This window comes from Miniopterus schreibersii (assembly GCF_964146895.1).
Source record: "Miniopterus schreibersii genome assembly, chromosome: 19".
Lineage (NCBI taxonomy): Eukaryota > Metazoa > Chordata > Mammalia > Chiroptera > Miniopteridae > Miniopterus > Miniopterus schreibersii.
Window position 1 is genome coordinate 37,963,633 of NC_138119.1, and position 15,641 is coordinate 37,979,273.

Consider the following 15,641-nt stretch of genomic DNA (forward strand, 5'->3'; position numbering starts at 1 on the left):
TGCGTGCAAACCCGAGCTTGAGGCCATTGCCACAGGTGGGACCCTGGTTCTATTACATTGTCAGGGCTGGTCCTTAAGGCCATAGCCAGCATGACCGAAAAGCTGGCCTCTGACATTCTTGCATTGTTTCTGACCTTGATCCTAAACTCCCTGCCCCACTGCCTCTCTCTGCATGCCCCAATATCTAATCCTGATTCTCCTAGTCTCTGGCATTATAATTCGTAGTCTTTTTCTTTTTTACTAATTTTTCTCTGAATATGTCATATTCAACTTTTTTTATTTACCACCATCACCATCACCAGCGCCACCATCACCAGCGCCACCATCCCCACCCCCACCATCCCCACCGCCACTACCACCACCACCATCACTACCACCATTGCCGCCACCACCACCACCATCACCACCGCCACCATCCCTGCCGCCACCATCCCCACCGCCACCACCACCACCACCATCACTACCACCATTGCCGCCACCACCACCACCATCACCACCGCCACCATCCCCACCGCCACCACCACCACCACCATCACCACCGCCACCATCCCCACCGCCACCACCACCACCACCATCACTACCACCATTGCCGCCACCACCACCACCATCACCACCGCCACCATCCCTGCCGCCACCATCACCACCGCCACCATCCCCGCCGCCACCATCCCCACCGCCACCATCCCCGCCGCCACCATCCCCACCGCCACTACCACCACCACCATCACTACCACCATTGCCGCCACCACCACCACCATCACCACCGCCACCATCCCTGCCGCCACCATCACCACCGCCACCATCCCCGCCGCCACCATCCCCACCGCCACTACCACCACCACCATCACTACCACCATTGCCGCCACCACCACCACCATCACCACCGCCACCATCCCCACCGCCACTACCACCACCACCATCACTACCACCATTGCCGCCACCACCACCACCATCACCACCGCCACCATCCCTGCCGCCACCATCACCACCGCCACCATCCCCGCCGCCACCATCCCCACCGCCACTACCACCACCACCATCACTACCACCATTGCCGCCACCACCACCACCATCACCACCGCCACCATCCCCACCGCCACCACCACCACCACCATCACCACCGCCACCATCCCCACCGCCACCACCACCACCACCATCACTACCACCATTGCCGCCACCACCACCACCATCACCACCGCCACCATCCCTGCCGCCACCATCACCACCGCCACCATCCCCACCGCCACTACCACCACCACCATCACTACCACCATTGCCGCCACCACCACCACCATCACCACCGCCACCATCCCTGCCGCCACCATCACCACCGCCACCATCCCCGCCGCCACCATCCCCACCGCCACTACCACCACCACCATCACTACCACCATTGCCGCCACCACCACCACCATCACCACCGCCACCATCCCCACCGCCACCACCACCACCACCATCACCACCGCCACCATCCCCACCGCCACTACCACCACCACCATCACTACCACCATTGCCGCCACCACCACCACCATCACCACCGCCACCATCCCTGCCGCCACCATCACCACCGCCACCATCCCCGCCGCCACCATCACCAGCACCACCACCGCCACCACCACCGTAGTGGTTACTATTTTGTTGAGGGCTTACCATGTGTCAAGCACTGTGCTAGGCAGTTTTAATGTGTTCGTTCAATTAATCCTTACTGGGGCTCTGTGAGGTAGATTCTTTTACTGTTCCCAGTCTATTGATGAGTGAACTACCACCACCACCACCTGGTCACAAAGCTAAGTGGCGCAGTGGGGACTGGGATCTAAGAGGATTTGATTAGTCCATGCTGCCTCCTGTCCTACTGTGTCCACAGCTCAGTGTCTCTCTGGCTGGGCTTCCCTGAGTCTTCCTGGGTCTGATCCCACTGGCCTGCATTTCTGCCTGGACCTTAGAAACAGTGACCCTCCATGTTCCCCCGCGGATGGGGTTCCTGCAGGAACCGTCTTAGTTCCCAACCTTTTTGAAGTCAGAGCAGACTCCTGCATGGTGGTGCTGGGTTGGAGAGCATCTCCCAGACACTGTTTGTTCTTAACCTAAGTCCACATCTTGGTCCCTTCAGGTACTTTGGGGCCCAGGAGCTGAGGAGCCCAAAGGAGTCAGCTTGGTTCCTCACTCCTGCCTGTCACCTCCATGTGGCAGCATAGTCCCAGGACTGCATGCAGAGCCAGGGGCCAGTCCAGAAAGTTCTCATGAGCCGAGGCTGCAAGTTAGCTGCTTGATCTTCTATTTCTTTCTCCTGAGAAAACAGTGCCAGACAGGGCACAGGAGAGAAAGCGAAGACAGAGCCTCTGGGCCAGCCCTCCGAGCCTCCCTGACCTGTGGGAGACTGAGCTTAAATAGGGCGAGGTTCTCTTTGAGGTCATGAAACAGCTCTGTGCACTCTCACCCCACAGGGTGAGCGAGGCTGTGGATGCAGGAATGCCGCAGTTCCTGGCGCCAAGCGGGCATTCAATAGAGATTAATTCCCAGTCTCTCTACCTTCCACAAGCTTCTTTTCCTTTGAAGTAAAATAACCTGGGGGCTGAGCTACGTTCTACTGACAAGGACCCCGATATTCAGAGTGGTGGAGTGATTCTGCTAAGACTGCACACTGCTGCCAGTGTCCACGTGTCCCGTGGTCTCCCACGTGGTCGTCTCTGTTCCTGCAGTTCAGGGTGAGCTGTTGCTCCCCGGGGTCCATGCCTCTTTCTTGGTCGCCTTAGACTTGTGCCCTTGGAGTTTCTCTGGTGTCAGCCTTCATCTCTGCTTTGGAAACATTCTTGTCTCCATAGCTACAGAGGAGGATTCCAAACCTGTAAGGGAGCACGAAGCCTGAAAGTGGGGTGAATTAAGGAATTATCCAGCCTAGGGATTTTCAAACACGCTTAGGAGCAAAACACTTTCTTCAAATGCAATGTCTTCTAGAAATCAGCCAGTCAGTTAGTCACTCAATCAATGAATCAATTCTTTTTGGAAACCTGTTTCCAAAAGTGCTAGATATATGGAGAGAGAGGGAAAATTTAGCCGGTGTGTGTTGTGTGTGCATGTGTGTTTGTACACAACCTCCTTGGCCTTTGCTGTGTTATATGTATAGAGATATACCTGTGAATGATACAGTTCTGGGAGGGTTTTGTTTGGGGAATTACATAGCAGGGCTATGTGATGCTAAAACACCGTCTGGGGACCTGGGGTGCAGTGCTGGCGGAGCTGGCATCTCTGGTTGAAAGGTGTGGAGTGAGGAGAACCTGGGAATGGACACTGCCCCCTCCGGGGCTCTGAGTTCTTGATGTTGCTGTGGTCTAGGGTGGTGACTGTCCCTCAAAGGTAGGAACTGAGGCCCCTGGGTAAGGACGAACTCAGGAGCCAGGCCCTCCTGCTCACGTCCTGTGCTCTTGCCCCAAATCGGTCACACTTCTCTCCTTCTTTGCTGTCCTCCAGGGCACCTGTCACAGGTGGGAGGCTGCAGGTCAGCTACAAGCACCGCTGCCCTGGCGTTGTGTTGGTCCCTGTGGGAAGGATGGGCTTGTCTGAGGGGCGTACCCCACCCAGCAGCCCTCTGTCCCCCTCCTGCTCAGCACTTTCTGGGTATGTCCCCCTCCACGCCCCAAACACACACCACGGTGGCCTTAGTGGAGAGCCAAGGACAGGGTGGCCGCGTCTGTCCTGGTCTGGCCCTGGGGCTGTGTCCACCAGCCACATGCCATTATCCCCCTGCACAGGTGAGGGATGAAATGTGAAGAGGAGAGCGTTTCTAGGGGGTTTATAGTGGTGGGGAAGTCGAGAGTTGTTACGGACTCCTAGAAGAGCTAGACGGTTCTGGAAGTCTCCTCGATTTCCAGGGCACAGCCAGTGCCGGGCTCTGAACCCCGAGCAAGGCCTCAGGAGCGTTCAGAGGGGGACAGAGCCCTGGGGTTCGCCGTCGGGGGCCTTGGGAAGAGACAGGCTGTGTTTTAATTGTGACCTGGGCTTTTGAACAAATCGCTTTCTCTCCCCGCCTGAGCCTTGGAGAAAACAACTCGTGGGCAGTGTGTTGTCCATAGCTGCATGCACTGTGGTGCCCAGACAGCTGGGCACAGGCCTGGCACAGAGGTGACCAGCCGCATGCACCTTTCTCCTTGGGTTGCTCCGGGGTGAGTGAGGGCAACAGGAGCCAAGGCAGAAGGCGAGGGCCCGGAGCTTACCCCGCAGGGAGCTGATGGAGAGAGGAGGCAAACAGGCTACTCCCGCCGACCCACAACTCCTGCCACTCGCCCCAGCCACTCTGGAGCCCACCCCGAGCCTCCCTTCTCCAGTTGGGGGCGATCTTGGGAGTGGGGGCGGCATTAGGAGGAGAAAGGCAGATTCGCAGGCTGGCAGCTGACGAACGGGTTACCACCTGCGGCTGCGGCCACAGACTCCCAGGCGTGTTCACTCCTGGGGGGCTCGCTGCAGGCTGCCTTACGGGCCATTCCTGCGGAGGCGACAAGCAGGAGGGCTCTGGACAAAGGGCCTTTGACCGGCTCCGGGAAGGGCTCTGATTTTTCTGCTCAGGTTTTGCAAATAGGGGTGAGGTGGTGCCTTTTCTGCCTGATGAGTGGCACTGGCGCGGGGGCAGGGGGTCAAGGGGCTGGTGTGTCCAGAGGTCCAGATGCGGTCGGCACAACCGTGTGGGGCAGGGAAGAGCTGCTGGGACCTGGGGTTCTGTGTTTGGGCCTGTCCCATACCTTGTCAGTGGTGGAAGAGCCACACCAGCCCCTGGGACTGTCCACCCACCTCGCACCCTTTCTGAAGTTGTCAGGAAGGGGGAAGGGGTGTCAGGTGCCCCCGGGGGCCGAGGGCTGGAGGACGGGTGCAGCGGCCCCGGCCCCGCTTCTGAGCCCAAGCTGTGTGGGGCGAGCGGGGCTGGAGGGGCTGCGGGTCTGTGCGGCTCCCCCGCAGGCTGGCCTCTGTCCCGGGAGGGGTCATGGAGGCTGCTCGCTCCCTTCTCGGGAACGGCCACCCCCTTCCCGTGACAGCGCTGTCACGACCTCAGGAGCCCGCCGTAGCTTCCCCTTCTCTCCTCCCCGCAAACTCCCGTCACCCCAGGAGCTCCTGAGACAAACCCACGCACAGGCGTGGACTCGGGTCGCCTACGGCGGAGGGACCGCGGCCGTTCTCTGCTGTGGGGACGTCGCCGAGTCGCTCTTGCATTTCCTTCCCAGGCAGGTCTCCGCATCAGCGCCGTCCGTCTGTCAGGTTGCTGTCTCTCCCACTACACGTGAGCCCCACGGTGCTGGCGACTTTGTTTTGTGACAGGCCCTCGGCGCGGGCCTGTGCTTGTGCGGGCGGGCACCGTGCTGGCGCGTGTGGCGGAGGCTTCGGGGCAAATGAAGGAACGAGCGAGAAAGGCCAGGGTGTGAGCGAGCGCCTCGAATGAACGGGGGCGGGGGGGGGTGAGCACGGGGCTGCGGGCGAGCTCGTGGGCGGGCCGGACTGGCCACGCTCGGGCCACCGCGGTGCCTGGCCGGGCCCGCTCCTGCCCGGTGGGCCCGCTAGCCCGCAAGGTGCCTCGGCCACCGCACACACTCTGGCCCCGTCTCTGGGAAGAGAGGAGGGGCATGAGTTTTGTGTTCTTCCTCGGGCAGTTCTGCCCCCCTCGCTGCGCCCTCCGTCTGCCAGGTGACCTTTCCATGCCCTTGGCCCTCTGCTGTGTGGGGACAAACGGAGATTTTCTTTCCCCTGTTGTGCTACTACTTTAAAAAAGTAAACAATTCTTTGTTTTGGAAACAGAGACACGGATGCTGTAAGGAATGAGCCAGAGGTATTTTTAGGGCACGTTAACTCTTTGCTTATGCCACCGGCTTTGACAAAGAATTATGTTATCATGAAACAATCTGAAAAAGAGAGAGAGAGTCTTTCCTCGGCTACCCTGATGTGTGACAAGGACAAGAGCCACCTCTGCTGGGAACCTGCTGTGTGTCACTCCTCTGCTGGGCTCTTGACACGTTAGTCGTCAACCACCCCGGCCTAGCACTGGAAGTTCCTTTCACTGTTAACTTGAGGGGAGGCCTGGGCCCCAGCTGGACCTTTGTCACAGACCCTCCCTCCTTTTTCCCCACTCCCAGGCTGTTTGCTGTCAAATGTGGGGGCTGCTTTGAGGCCATCGCGCCCAACGAGTTTGTGATGCGGGCCCAGAAGAGCGTGTACCACCTGGGCTGCTTCTGCTGCTGTGTGTGTGAGCGGCAGCTGCAGAAGGGGGACGAGTTTGTCCTGAAGGAGGGCCAGCTGCTCTGCAGAGGCGACTATGAGAAGGAGCGGGAGCTGCTCAGCCTGGTGAGCCCAGCGGCGTCCGACTCCGGTGAGTGCCCGTGGTGGGAGGGGTGCGGGCGGGGCCGTGGAGGGAGTGACCGTCTGCAGTGCCTTCTCCCCGGAGGGCCGGCCACCAGGCCGCCTGGCTCCAGCGGAAGGCAGCTGTCTGCTTCCTTGGAGCTTCCTTTGTAAGCTGGGAGTAATCTCTTACCAGTGAGGATGGCCAGGCTGTGCTGTGTGACAGATGACCCCAGGTTTCATGGCACACACCGCACATGCTGTCTGGGTTACACACAGTGTCTGGGTTACAGGAGGGAGGACTCTGCTTCAGGCACCTGCACTCTGCTCTGTGTGCACCCCTCTGGGGGAGGAAAGGGGACCAGGGTCAGTCTACTCCATCGCCAGCTGTGGTTAGCCTCCTTTCCTCATCTCAACTGAGCTCCACGGTCCCCACTCGATGTAAGACGGCCAGCTCACCTGTCTCCCTGTGGGCACCTTGCTGGGCCCACCTACTTGGGCCTCCTCTCCAGAATACTGCATAATCTTTGAATCCCCCAAGGGCTTAGATGCGATGGTGCTCAGCGTGACCTCAGAAAGACGTGCACACCCCAAGGGTCACCATCCTTTCTCACCTGGAAGTAGAGGCCGGGGTCTGGTCCTTATTGGCACAGAGGTGTGTGGGGCTCGGTCCCTAAGTTATCCAATTGCAGGTTTTAATTGGCTACAAGCTCAGTATGAGGCATTCGTGTATTACTGCCTCCCCAACCCCGTGTGCAAAGACAAAGGAAAAGCTGGATCCAAGTGGCATTAAGAGAAGAATTTTCTGAGCAAGGTGGTGGCAGCAGGTCCCCTTCCTGACCATGTTCTCCGTGTGTGTTCAGCTCTGGGCATTTCTTTTTGAGGCCGATAGTGACAAGCTGGAGCTTCTGGTTCATTCATTCATGTATTCATTCTTAGCCGTGTCTGAGTGCTTGCTTTATGCCAGGGACAGGGTCATGATATGAATGACAAGAATGGCGTGGGAGTGGGAAAGTCTTCAAACCATATCTAGCACAAGAATTATAGATATTTAGGCCAGAAAAGTAAGGACTAAATAGGACATAATTGTTGCCTTGCAGTGGAGGGATCAGACCTATTTTGCTTCTAATTACAGAAAGACGTCGTTTATTCAGTCATTTCACAAAACCACCGAGTGCTTACATTATAGGGACAGAGGTAAAGGGGATGCAGTTTGGATGAACATGGGAATGTCAGAAAGTCCCTCTAGTGATCAGAGCTAACGAAGAGCAGAACTCCTCGAGATAGACCCTCTTGCTGAAACTGCTATTGGCGAGGTGGGAGGGAAGGATGGTTCTAGAAGACTCCTGAGGTCCCTTTCGACCCTAAATCTGTCATTGTTTTTGCAGCTTTAAATGAGGTGACACAAAAGTCTCAACCAGAATCAAATATATTGTCTGTTCCACTCATTTTGTCAATTACGTAAACCTTGCCCGTCTTGCCCCGTGAAATGTGTTGTGTACCGAAGCTCACCTCCCTAAGCAGTGGAAAAGCTTCTCCAGAGCAGGGCTGAAGCTTCCCTACCTTTGTTCCCTCAGGAAGCTGAGCATGATGCAGGAGGAGGGGATACAAGCAGTAAGTTCCTAATTAGTTGCATGAAATCTTCCAGGAAAGATGTCCACCTGATCTAAGGGTTTGCAGAGAGCAAACGATTTGGGATCTGTCTCAGTTTCTCCTCTCACTTCTGCCCTGAGCTCCTCACCGATGGTAGGTGCTTGACAGATATTTGTGGAGGGGATGATTGAAGGACCTGTTATCTCTAATGTTTTTATCAGTGACTTGGATGAAGACACAGAAGGTAGGGTGATTTGATTTGTAGGTGACACAAACCTGACAGGGAACTCTGGGTGGCAGCAGGTATACTCAGTGATAACAGAGTTTGACAGCCTGACAGTCATCGGCAGGACAGAATCTGACCACTGGGTTCCAAAATTGAATGGTGATTATACGGAAGGGGGCCTATTTTGATGGAATTTCACCTATGGCTTTAGCCCACCATAAAGTCAGCAGGAGCCAAAGGGAATGTCGTATTAATAGAACTATAATTGTTATTGGTGAAAGTGGAGTTCTTGAGGTGCTATGAAGAAAAGCATTTTCTGAGTCCCCCACAGGAAGATGGGGTTTCATGGAAAGCTTTATTTTTATTTTTTTAATAGAAGTTTGAAGTTTAATCTCATTCATGGTATTTTTACTTTTTAAAAAATATGTTTTTATTGATTTCAGAGAGAGGAAAGGAGAGGGAGAGAGAGATAAGGAGAGGAAGAGAGAGATAGAAACATCAATGATGAGAGTCATTGATCGGCTGCCTCCTGCCTGCCTCCTCCTGCGGATCGAGCCCGCAACCTGGGCATGTACCCTGACTGGGAATTGAACCATGACTTGAACTGTGACCTCCTGGTTCATAGGTCGACACTCAACCACTGAGCCATGCCGATGGGGCGGAAAGCTTTGTTGATAATATAAAATTAAGGAGGTTCCCTTCTAAGGTCCTATTTCTATCTCTCCCACCATGGAAGAAGTCCAGTCTTGTCTTCAGCAAGGCCAGGATTAAGGCCACTGCCCAGAGTCTCTGCTCCATTTAAGGTCCAGTCCGGTCCAGCATCTGGCTAGCTTAGCTTGGGATCCCAGCCGCAGTCCATTGTGTGTGAGGTCCACATAGCCTTGGGCCATGTAGCTGCTTAAGGCCACATGGCCATGGAGAGGGAACAGGCACGCCCACGGGTGAATTTGGGTCATGGAGTAAGAGAGAGCAAGAGTCAGGAGCAAGAGACCGAGCTCTTTGCCTGGGGATTTTAACTCTCCAAGATTTCACGCACTTGCAGCAGCTCCACCCTCCTAGCCAATCATTGTTCCCCAGGTGCTAGACTGGCAAGCAAGCACCTTCCCTATGTCACACCGACTTCTGCACATGTGTCCATCTTCCCCTTTGTTTGCTCTTTCCCCCCAGTGATCTGCAGGGAATGGACCAGTGGCTCCCTGGGGAGCATGAAGCTGTAGCTTCCTGGTGAAGTTGCCCAGATGACTATGCTTATAATGCCTGGCCTCCTCTTTGCTCTCTTCCTATTATTAATATTAATGAACTAGCTAATTACGATGATAGCATTCCCCTCCAGAGAACATCAGCCTTTGTAATCTTACAAAGGTGGGTGGGTGAAGGTCTCATCTGATTACAGTTTCATTATCTTTTTGCATTAATCAGAGCACATTCAGGATATTTGGCCCAATTTTAAATGTAGCATTTTACGGGGTCACTGACAAGCTAGAGAAAGTCTTGAGCAGAGAGAGTAGCTTGTTAAATGATAACTAACGAAACCCAGTATATTCAGCTGTGTAAAAATAAGGTGAAGGGGACTATGAGAGTCACACCCAAGGGTGCAGACCCATGTATGGGGGGAAGTGACAGACCTTGGTTCAAGGTAGATCAGAACTGTGCCCAACAAAGGTGTAGACCAGCTGCCTTTATGGGCCGAAAGCCTGCCTGTCGTTAATATTTTAACTACAGTTGGCAGAAGGCTGGGTCAGTGACCTCCAGGGTTGCTTCCACCTTGAATTCTGGAGTATGGTTTTATGATGCTGACCATCCCTATGTGCACAGAGCACGTGACACATTTACAGCTCTTTGGACACCAAACTTGAGACATTCAGCTGCTGGGATTCTTTTCTGCTGTGGCCAGAGGGTCCTTTTGTCCCAGTCCCTGCTGTCCAGTGGCCTTGAAGAAGCTGCTCAAATAGACAACTGGACTCTGTAGTCAGAATCAGGTGGTTTTCTTTGGGCCTGTGGGCCCCTCAGAGCCCATGGCCCCCAGGGCAGACCTAGCAACACCCAGGCCTGTGCTCTCCTCCCGGCCATGGGCACCGGCTCCTTAGTTAGTGGATGCATTAGAGGTTGTCCATCCCAAACACCCACCAGGTCCTCCAGCCTCCGCTTGGGTGTCTCCAGACCTGGGGAGTTCCTGCCTCGAGTTCTGAGTGTGGATTGTCCAACCTGTTACATTGGGCCCCATTGTCTGTCTCCATGTGTGACCTTAACCTTGGCCTTGGTTCTGCTTTCAGGAACTCACAAGATCAGTCAGTCTCCTTGACATGTGGCAGTCCTTTGAGCTAAGATAGAGCCACATGCTCCCTACTTCTTCTCTTTTCCATCTGCTTCCCCCTCCTTCCAGCTGCCCCTTGAAAAGGCTGGTTGCTCTGTCTGTAAACGCTGCCATCTCTTTAGAATGCACCACCCAGAGGGGACTAAAATATTCCATATGTGGCCTGAACAAGCATGTTATTGTTACCACTTGTCATCTATTGGTGGGACCCATGATTTCGACACTTTCTAGACTCATAAGTGGGGGTGGGAGCTTGGGGGCAACGATGGCTCCCAGCTGGTCCATGCTGCATTTCTTAATTATCTACCTGTCTCCTCTGCACATTTTTATAAACATCAGAGGTTACCTGAGAATGTCTTATGCAGCAATTTTTAGAAATTTTTTTTGTTTCAAAGTAAAACTTTAGATTTACAGAGCAATTTCAAAGTAGGACAGAAGTCCCCACATTCCCTCCATCCGGCTCCTCCTAATGTTAACATTTTTCATTTAAATGTACATTTTGATAAGAGTTCCATGTAAACCATAAAACTAACATGAGCACAGCACTATCAATTCAATGACTGACTTTGTTTGATTGGAAGAGACTTTCTGGTAATATCTTTATCCATCCCAGGATCCGAACTGTGTTTCTTTTTATGTTATATTGATGTTAAATTACCTTTTTTCCCTCTACTTCTGAAATTGTTAGAAATGTCCAGTCAGAACTTCATTTTTTGTTCTTCCTTATGACAGTACCTTTTATGTTTTATGTTCTTCGCTTGCTCATTTGGAGCTTTGTTTGTTCACCATTGAAGGTTTTCTCACCTGAAGCCGAGAATGCAAGTTAGACTATGCCCCGGGTTTACTCCTCGCCTGCTACTTTCTCCAAGGCTCAACATGACACCCTCTTGGTTTACTAGCTCTTCCTTGGTCAGACCCAGGTTCAAGGGCAGCTGGCCTGGCTCCCCTTCCTTTTTTCTTTCGAGAATCCAAGTGTCAGCGCAGGAAGGCTGGCTCTTTCTGAAGCTCTGCTTTTTTAAATTTTGGGATTTTTTGGTTAATTCTCATCAGAAGATATATTTTTTCCATTGCTTTTTCAGAAAGAGTGGGAGGGAGGCAGGGAGGGAGGGGGAGAGAGAGAGAGAGAGAAACATTGATGTGAGAGAGACACATTGACCAGTTTCCTCCTGTACATGCCCTGACTGGGGGCAGGGAGCAAACCTGCAACACAGGTACATGCCCTTGACAGGAAATCGAACCTTTGACCCTTTGGTACACAGGCCGATGCTCTAACCACTGAGCAACACTGGCCAGGGCCTGAAGCTCTGCTTTTGTAGAAGGACTTTCTCAGATGAAGCCTGGGTCTATCTACTGGGGAGGTAATCTAGGTGCCCTGGGAGGCCCTTCAGTTTTTATGGCCTGTGCTCACCTGGCCTAGCACAAGGCCTGGCCTGCGTGGGTGATCAGTCACGTGTGCTATTGTGTTAATAAATTAACTTGGTCCAGTTCACATTGGCCTCTGAGTCCTTAGCCCAGAAGCACCGATGTGCAGTGTGACTCTTCTTAGAGGAGCTGGAAGGAAGGTCCCCCCACACCGGAGTTTGTCAGCCCTCTGCCTGCTTGATTTTCCTTAGGGGATGCAGGACTGCTGCTTTGGAAGGCCCAGGTGGCTCCCCTGTTGCTGTCACTGTGAAATACCTCTCTCCTTCTCCCCTGAGTCAGCCTCATCAGAGGCATTTAGACATTGATTTTCATTTCCTTCTACAGTCTTGAAACTGGTTTTAAAAAAATTCCTTATAGAAGTATTTCAGCCTATCTTGGAATTCTTCCTGCTCTTCACTAAATTAGAGAGGCAGTGGTGACCTCCCGAGTTCTGGAAATGTCTGGCAGTCCCATGGGATTATCTTGTCGGTTCATCATCATGCATTTAAAATGCAAGACAGAAAAGGAAATGTCAGCAGGAGCTGTGGGGGCTCATGCTCCTGTGTGAGTGCCCAGGGCTCAGGGTCTGACAGTAGACACGCCTGAGCTTGGGTCTTGCCCTGTACTCACAAGCTGCGACCTTGGGACAGGTACGTCCCTTCTCCAGGACTGTTTCCTAATTAGTAAAAAGTGAGTGAAAATACTCTTTTGTGAGTTGCTGTTAGAGCGAGAAGAGCTCATGTGTAAGGGTCTGAAGCTTGGTTGATATTCAGTAAACGGCAGGTGTCATTTTTAATTTTCTTAATCCTTACCTGAGGATATGTTTTTATTGATTTTAGAGAGAGAGGAAGGAAGAGAGAGAGAAACACTGATGTGAGAGAGAAATACTGATCGGTTGCTTCCCATGTGCACCCTAAGTGGGGATCAAACCTGTAACCTAGGAATGTGCCCTGACCAGGAGTTGAACCTACTACCCTTTGGTGCACGGGACAACGCTCTGACCGACTGAGCCACCCGGCCAGGCCACACCTAAAGCACTTTTTTGAAACTCTTCTTTCCAACCCCATTTTCCAGAAAATTGTAGTTGCAGCTCAGTAACAAATATTTTTTATCATGACCTAATATACACATTCGTATGTGTGTGTATGAAATAAAAGTTTCCTAGGTTGACTTACTGCTTACCCCTCATGCTGATAGTGCCTGTTCTATTTATTTTTTAATCTGTCTTAGCCCCCTCCGTCAGGTTCATAACCCACCCCTGGATCAAGGCTGGAAGTGCGAACACAGCTGCTTCAAAGGGCAGCTACTTGCGAACCTAGCCCCAGGTTCCGGAATGGGTAGAAATTCCTCAGATTTCAAGCAGTAAATGTGCTTCAGCCTTCCGCATGCACCCCCACCGTGCCAGGGGCCGAGACAAAGACCAAAGACACGGGAGATGCCATTGGCCCGGGCCCTGGCGGGGGGCGAACGCGCGGCAGTGTTCCCTGCCGTCGTCGTGGGTACTGGTGTGGAGACGCGAAGAGCACTCACATTTATGTCGTGACTGGCACGGAGGTCCCGGACATCTTCTGATTTATTAACCTGGCACCTCTGGGTAGCAGGCAGGAGGCCTGAGCCTTTCCAGCTGTTTCTAAACCAGCCTTGTCTGTCATTAGCATCCCTGCCGTGAACCCGACCAGAACGACTGTCGCCTCCGCCTGAGGCTGAGCTCTCCTCCTCTGTTCGAACCTTTGTCTTCGGCGGATGCGTCTTGTCTTCCTCTGAGAGATGGAGAAACGGGCCCAGGATCCTGAGTCAGGGCTAAGCCTGAATAAGAACTTAATTCTACCATTTAGAGTCAGGACACTCGATGCTCAGCCTTAGCTGTCACTGGGAGTCCGGTGGAGTTTGTCTGTGGCACTGACAGGCAGTGTACCCTTCAGACAGGCGTCGTCTCTTTTCTAGTGACTAATTTAATTTCGACGTTGGCTCACACTTAGTAACTTTGATAAAAACCATCGTTTGAAACACATGCAGTTGCTTCAGAGTTTTTCAGTCCGTGCATGTGTGCCTCGTGCGTCCATGTCTCTTGCACACAATCCCTGTAAGAAAACACAGTCACACGGACACTTGGCCGTGGTGATTGTTGCATGATGACAGTGTCAACAGTTCCTGAACCCTTACTGTGCACAAAGCATGGCCTGAAGCAGTTGATCTGAGTCACTAACTTAGCGTCGGATCTAGCCGGCGGGGAGGGCAGTGTTAGGATGACTCCCGGCCCACAGATCAGCAAGGCGAGTGTGGACAGTTTGCTAAGGTCCTGCAGCGAGTCACGGAAAGAGTGGCATCCACACCCAGGTGGTGCAGCTCCACGAACCCGGGGCTGTGATGCCTGGTGGATGAAACCGTCCGTGTCTATTAGCACAGACCTCACGCTTTGCTCTGGTCCTGCTGACAGCCGCCCTGCAGGTGGTGGCGCTGCTCCAGGTCCTCAGAAGGACCCCAGATGAAGCATCTTCACAGCTCGTTAAAGCAATGGGAACAAGGTGACTGGACTGAGCTTATGCCCCCTTTCAAGCCAGTCACAAGCTCACAGCTCCTCCTCGGTAGTTAGTCTCTGTCACCACACTTCTCTGGGACCCTTCCTGTAAGGAAGCAGGAGGCTTTGGGGGACCCGGGGACAGCTTGTGTGCGAATGTGGAAGTTCTCGCAAAGTGCATGCAACATACTGACGCTGGGTTTTTGTTTTTGCAGTTACTCAGCAAACTTCTGTTCTCCTTTGATGGTAACAGGAAAACCCAGCTAACCTTTTTGTCCAGATGGGCGTGCCAGCCCTGCTGACCACAGCCCTCATTAATTAAATAAGTACAGCCGTGGAGTAAGTCAGTTCCCCCAAACTCTTTCATAATAGCTTCTGCGGGCTGACCCGCAATCCCTGCCACCTGTCCTAACCCACTCTCAGGAGAAGTGCACTCAGATTTGTGTTTCCAGGGGTAGGGGTGGCATTTGTGCCCTCTGGGTATAGTGGCAGGACTTGGCAGTGTGACTGGAGAATGTTAGGAGTGAAGTCCCTGGCCAGGCAGAGCCAACCCATGACTTCAGCCTCTCATTCCCTGAGCTCAGAGACCAGAGCCTCACTGTCCTATCGTGTGGCGAGGAGGTGCAGTGGTGACGCTGGTGTACTTGCTCAGACATTCCCGCCAAGCCCATCGCTTTTAGATTTCCAACCAAGAGGTTCCCTAATGGGTGTGAAGATGCTTTAGGCAGTTCACTGAGCAGACGGAAGCATCACCTGCCATATAGCCCTATCCCCTGGTATCAGTGACGTAGGAAAACCCCGAAGTCCAGTTTACTAGGGCTGGTGGCAGACCAGCTGACAACTGCCTCTGAGTGCTTTGATATTTTGTGTGTAGAAGTAAGTAGAAAACCAGGTTACCTAAGAACCGTTGAATTCTTAGTGGTCCCAATCCAGGTGTGCATGCTGGGAGCCAGAGGCGTGCTTGTTTTCTCTGGGCGACTCTGAGCGGGATTGGAGCTGCGGGTGCATGCGTGCACTCGATGGGACCAGTGGGCCAGCTGGCGTTCCAGGTGAGTGTGCAGGTGTGCCTTCTTAGGAATCCGTAAGCGTGGGGAAGTGGCGGACGCCCCCTCGGTCTCCACCCCATCCGCAGGAATCTGCTGAGCACCTGCATCCCACAAGGGCTGGGTTTGGGGCAGGGGACACATATAGAACTATATGAGGTTTGACCGGTGAGCAAGTATTTTTGAGCACTGTGTAGCAGGCCTATTGTAGGTGGTGGGGTGAGAACTCTG

The 15,641-nt window shown here is 53.4% G+C and overlaps 1 protein-coding gene across 1 annotated transcript in view; it reads left to right on the plus strand.

The window, feature by feature from the left end:
- LMX1A (LIM homeobox transcription factor 1 alpha) overlaps positions 1 to 15,641 on the plus strand; it is a 119,751-nt gene that overhangs the window by 74,474 nt on the left and 29,636 nt on the right. Inside the window, exon 3 of the mRNA XM_081120958.1 lies at positions 6,114 to 6,346. Within this exon, the coding sequence (XP_080977084.1) occupies positions 6,114 to 6,346 (233 nt within the window). The remainder of the gene's footprint in view (positions 1 to 6,113; positions 6,347 to 15,641) is intronic.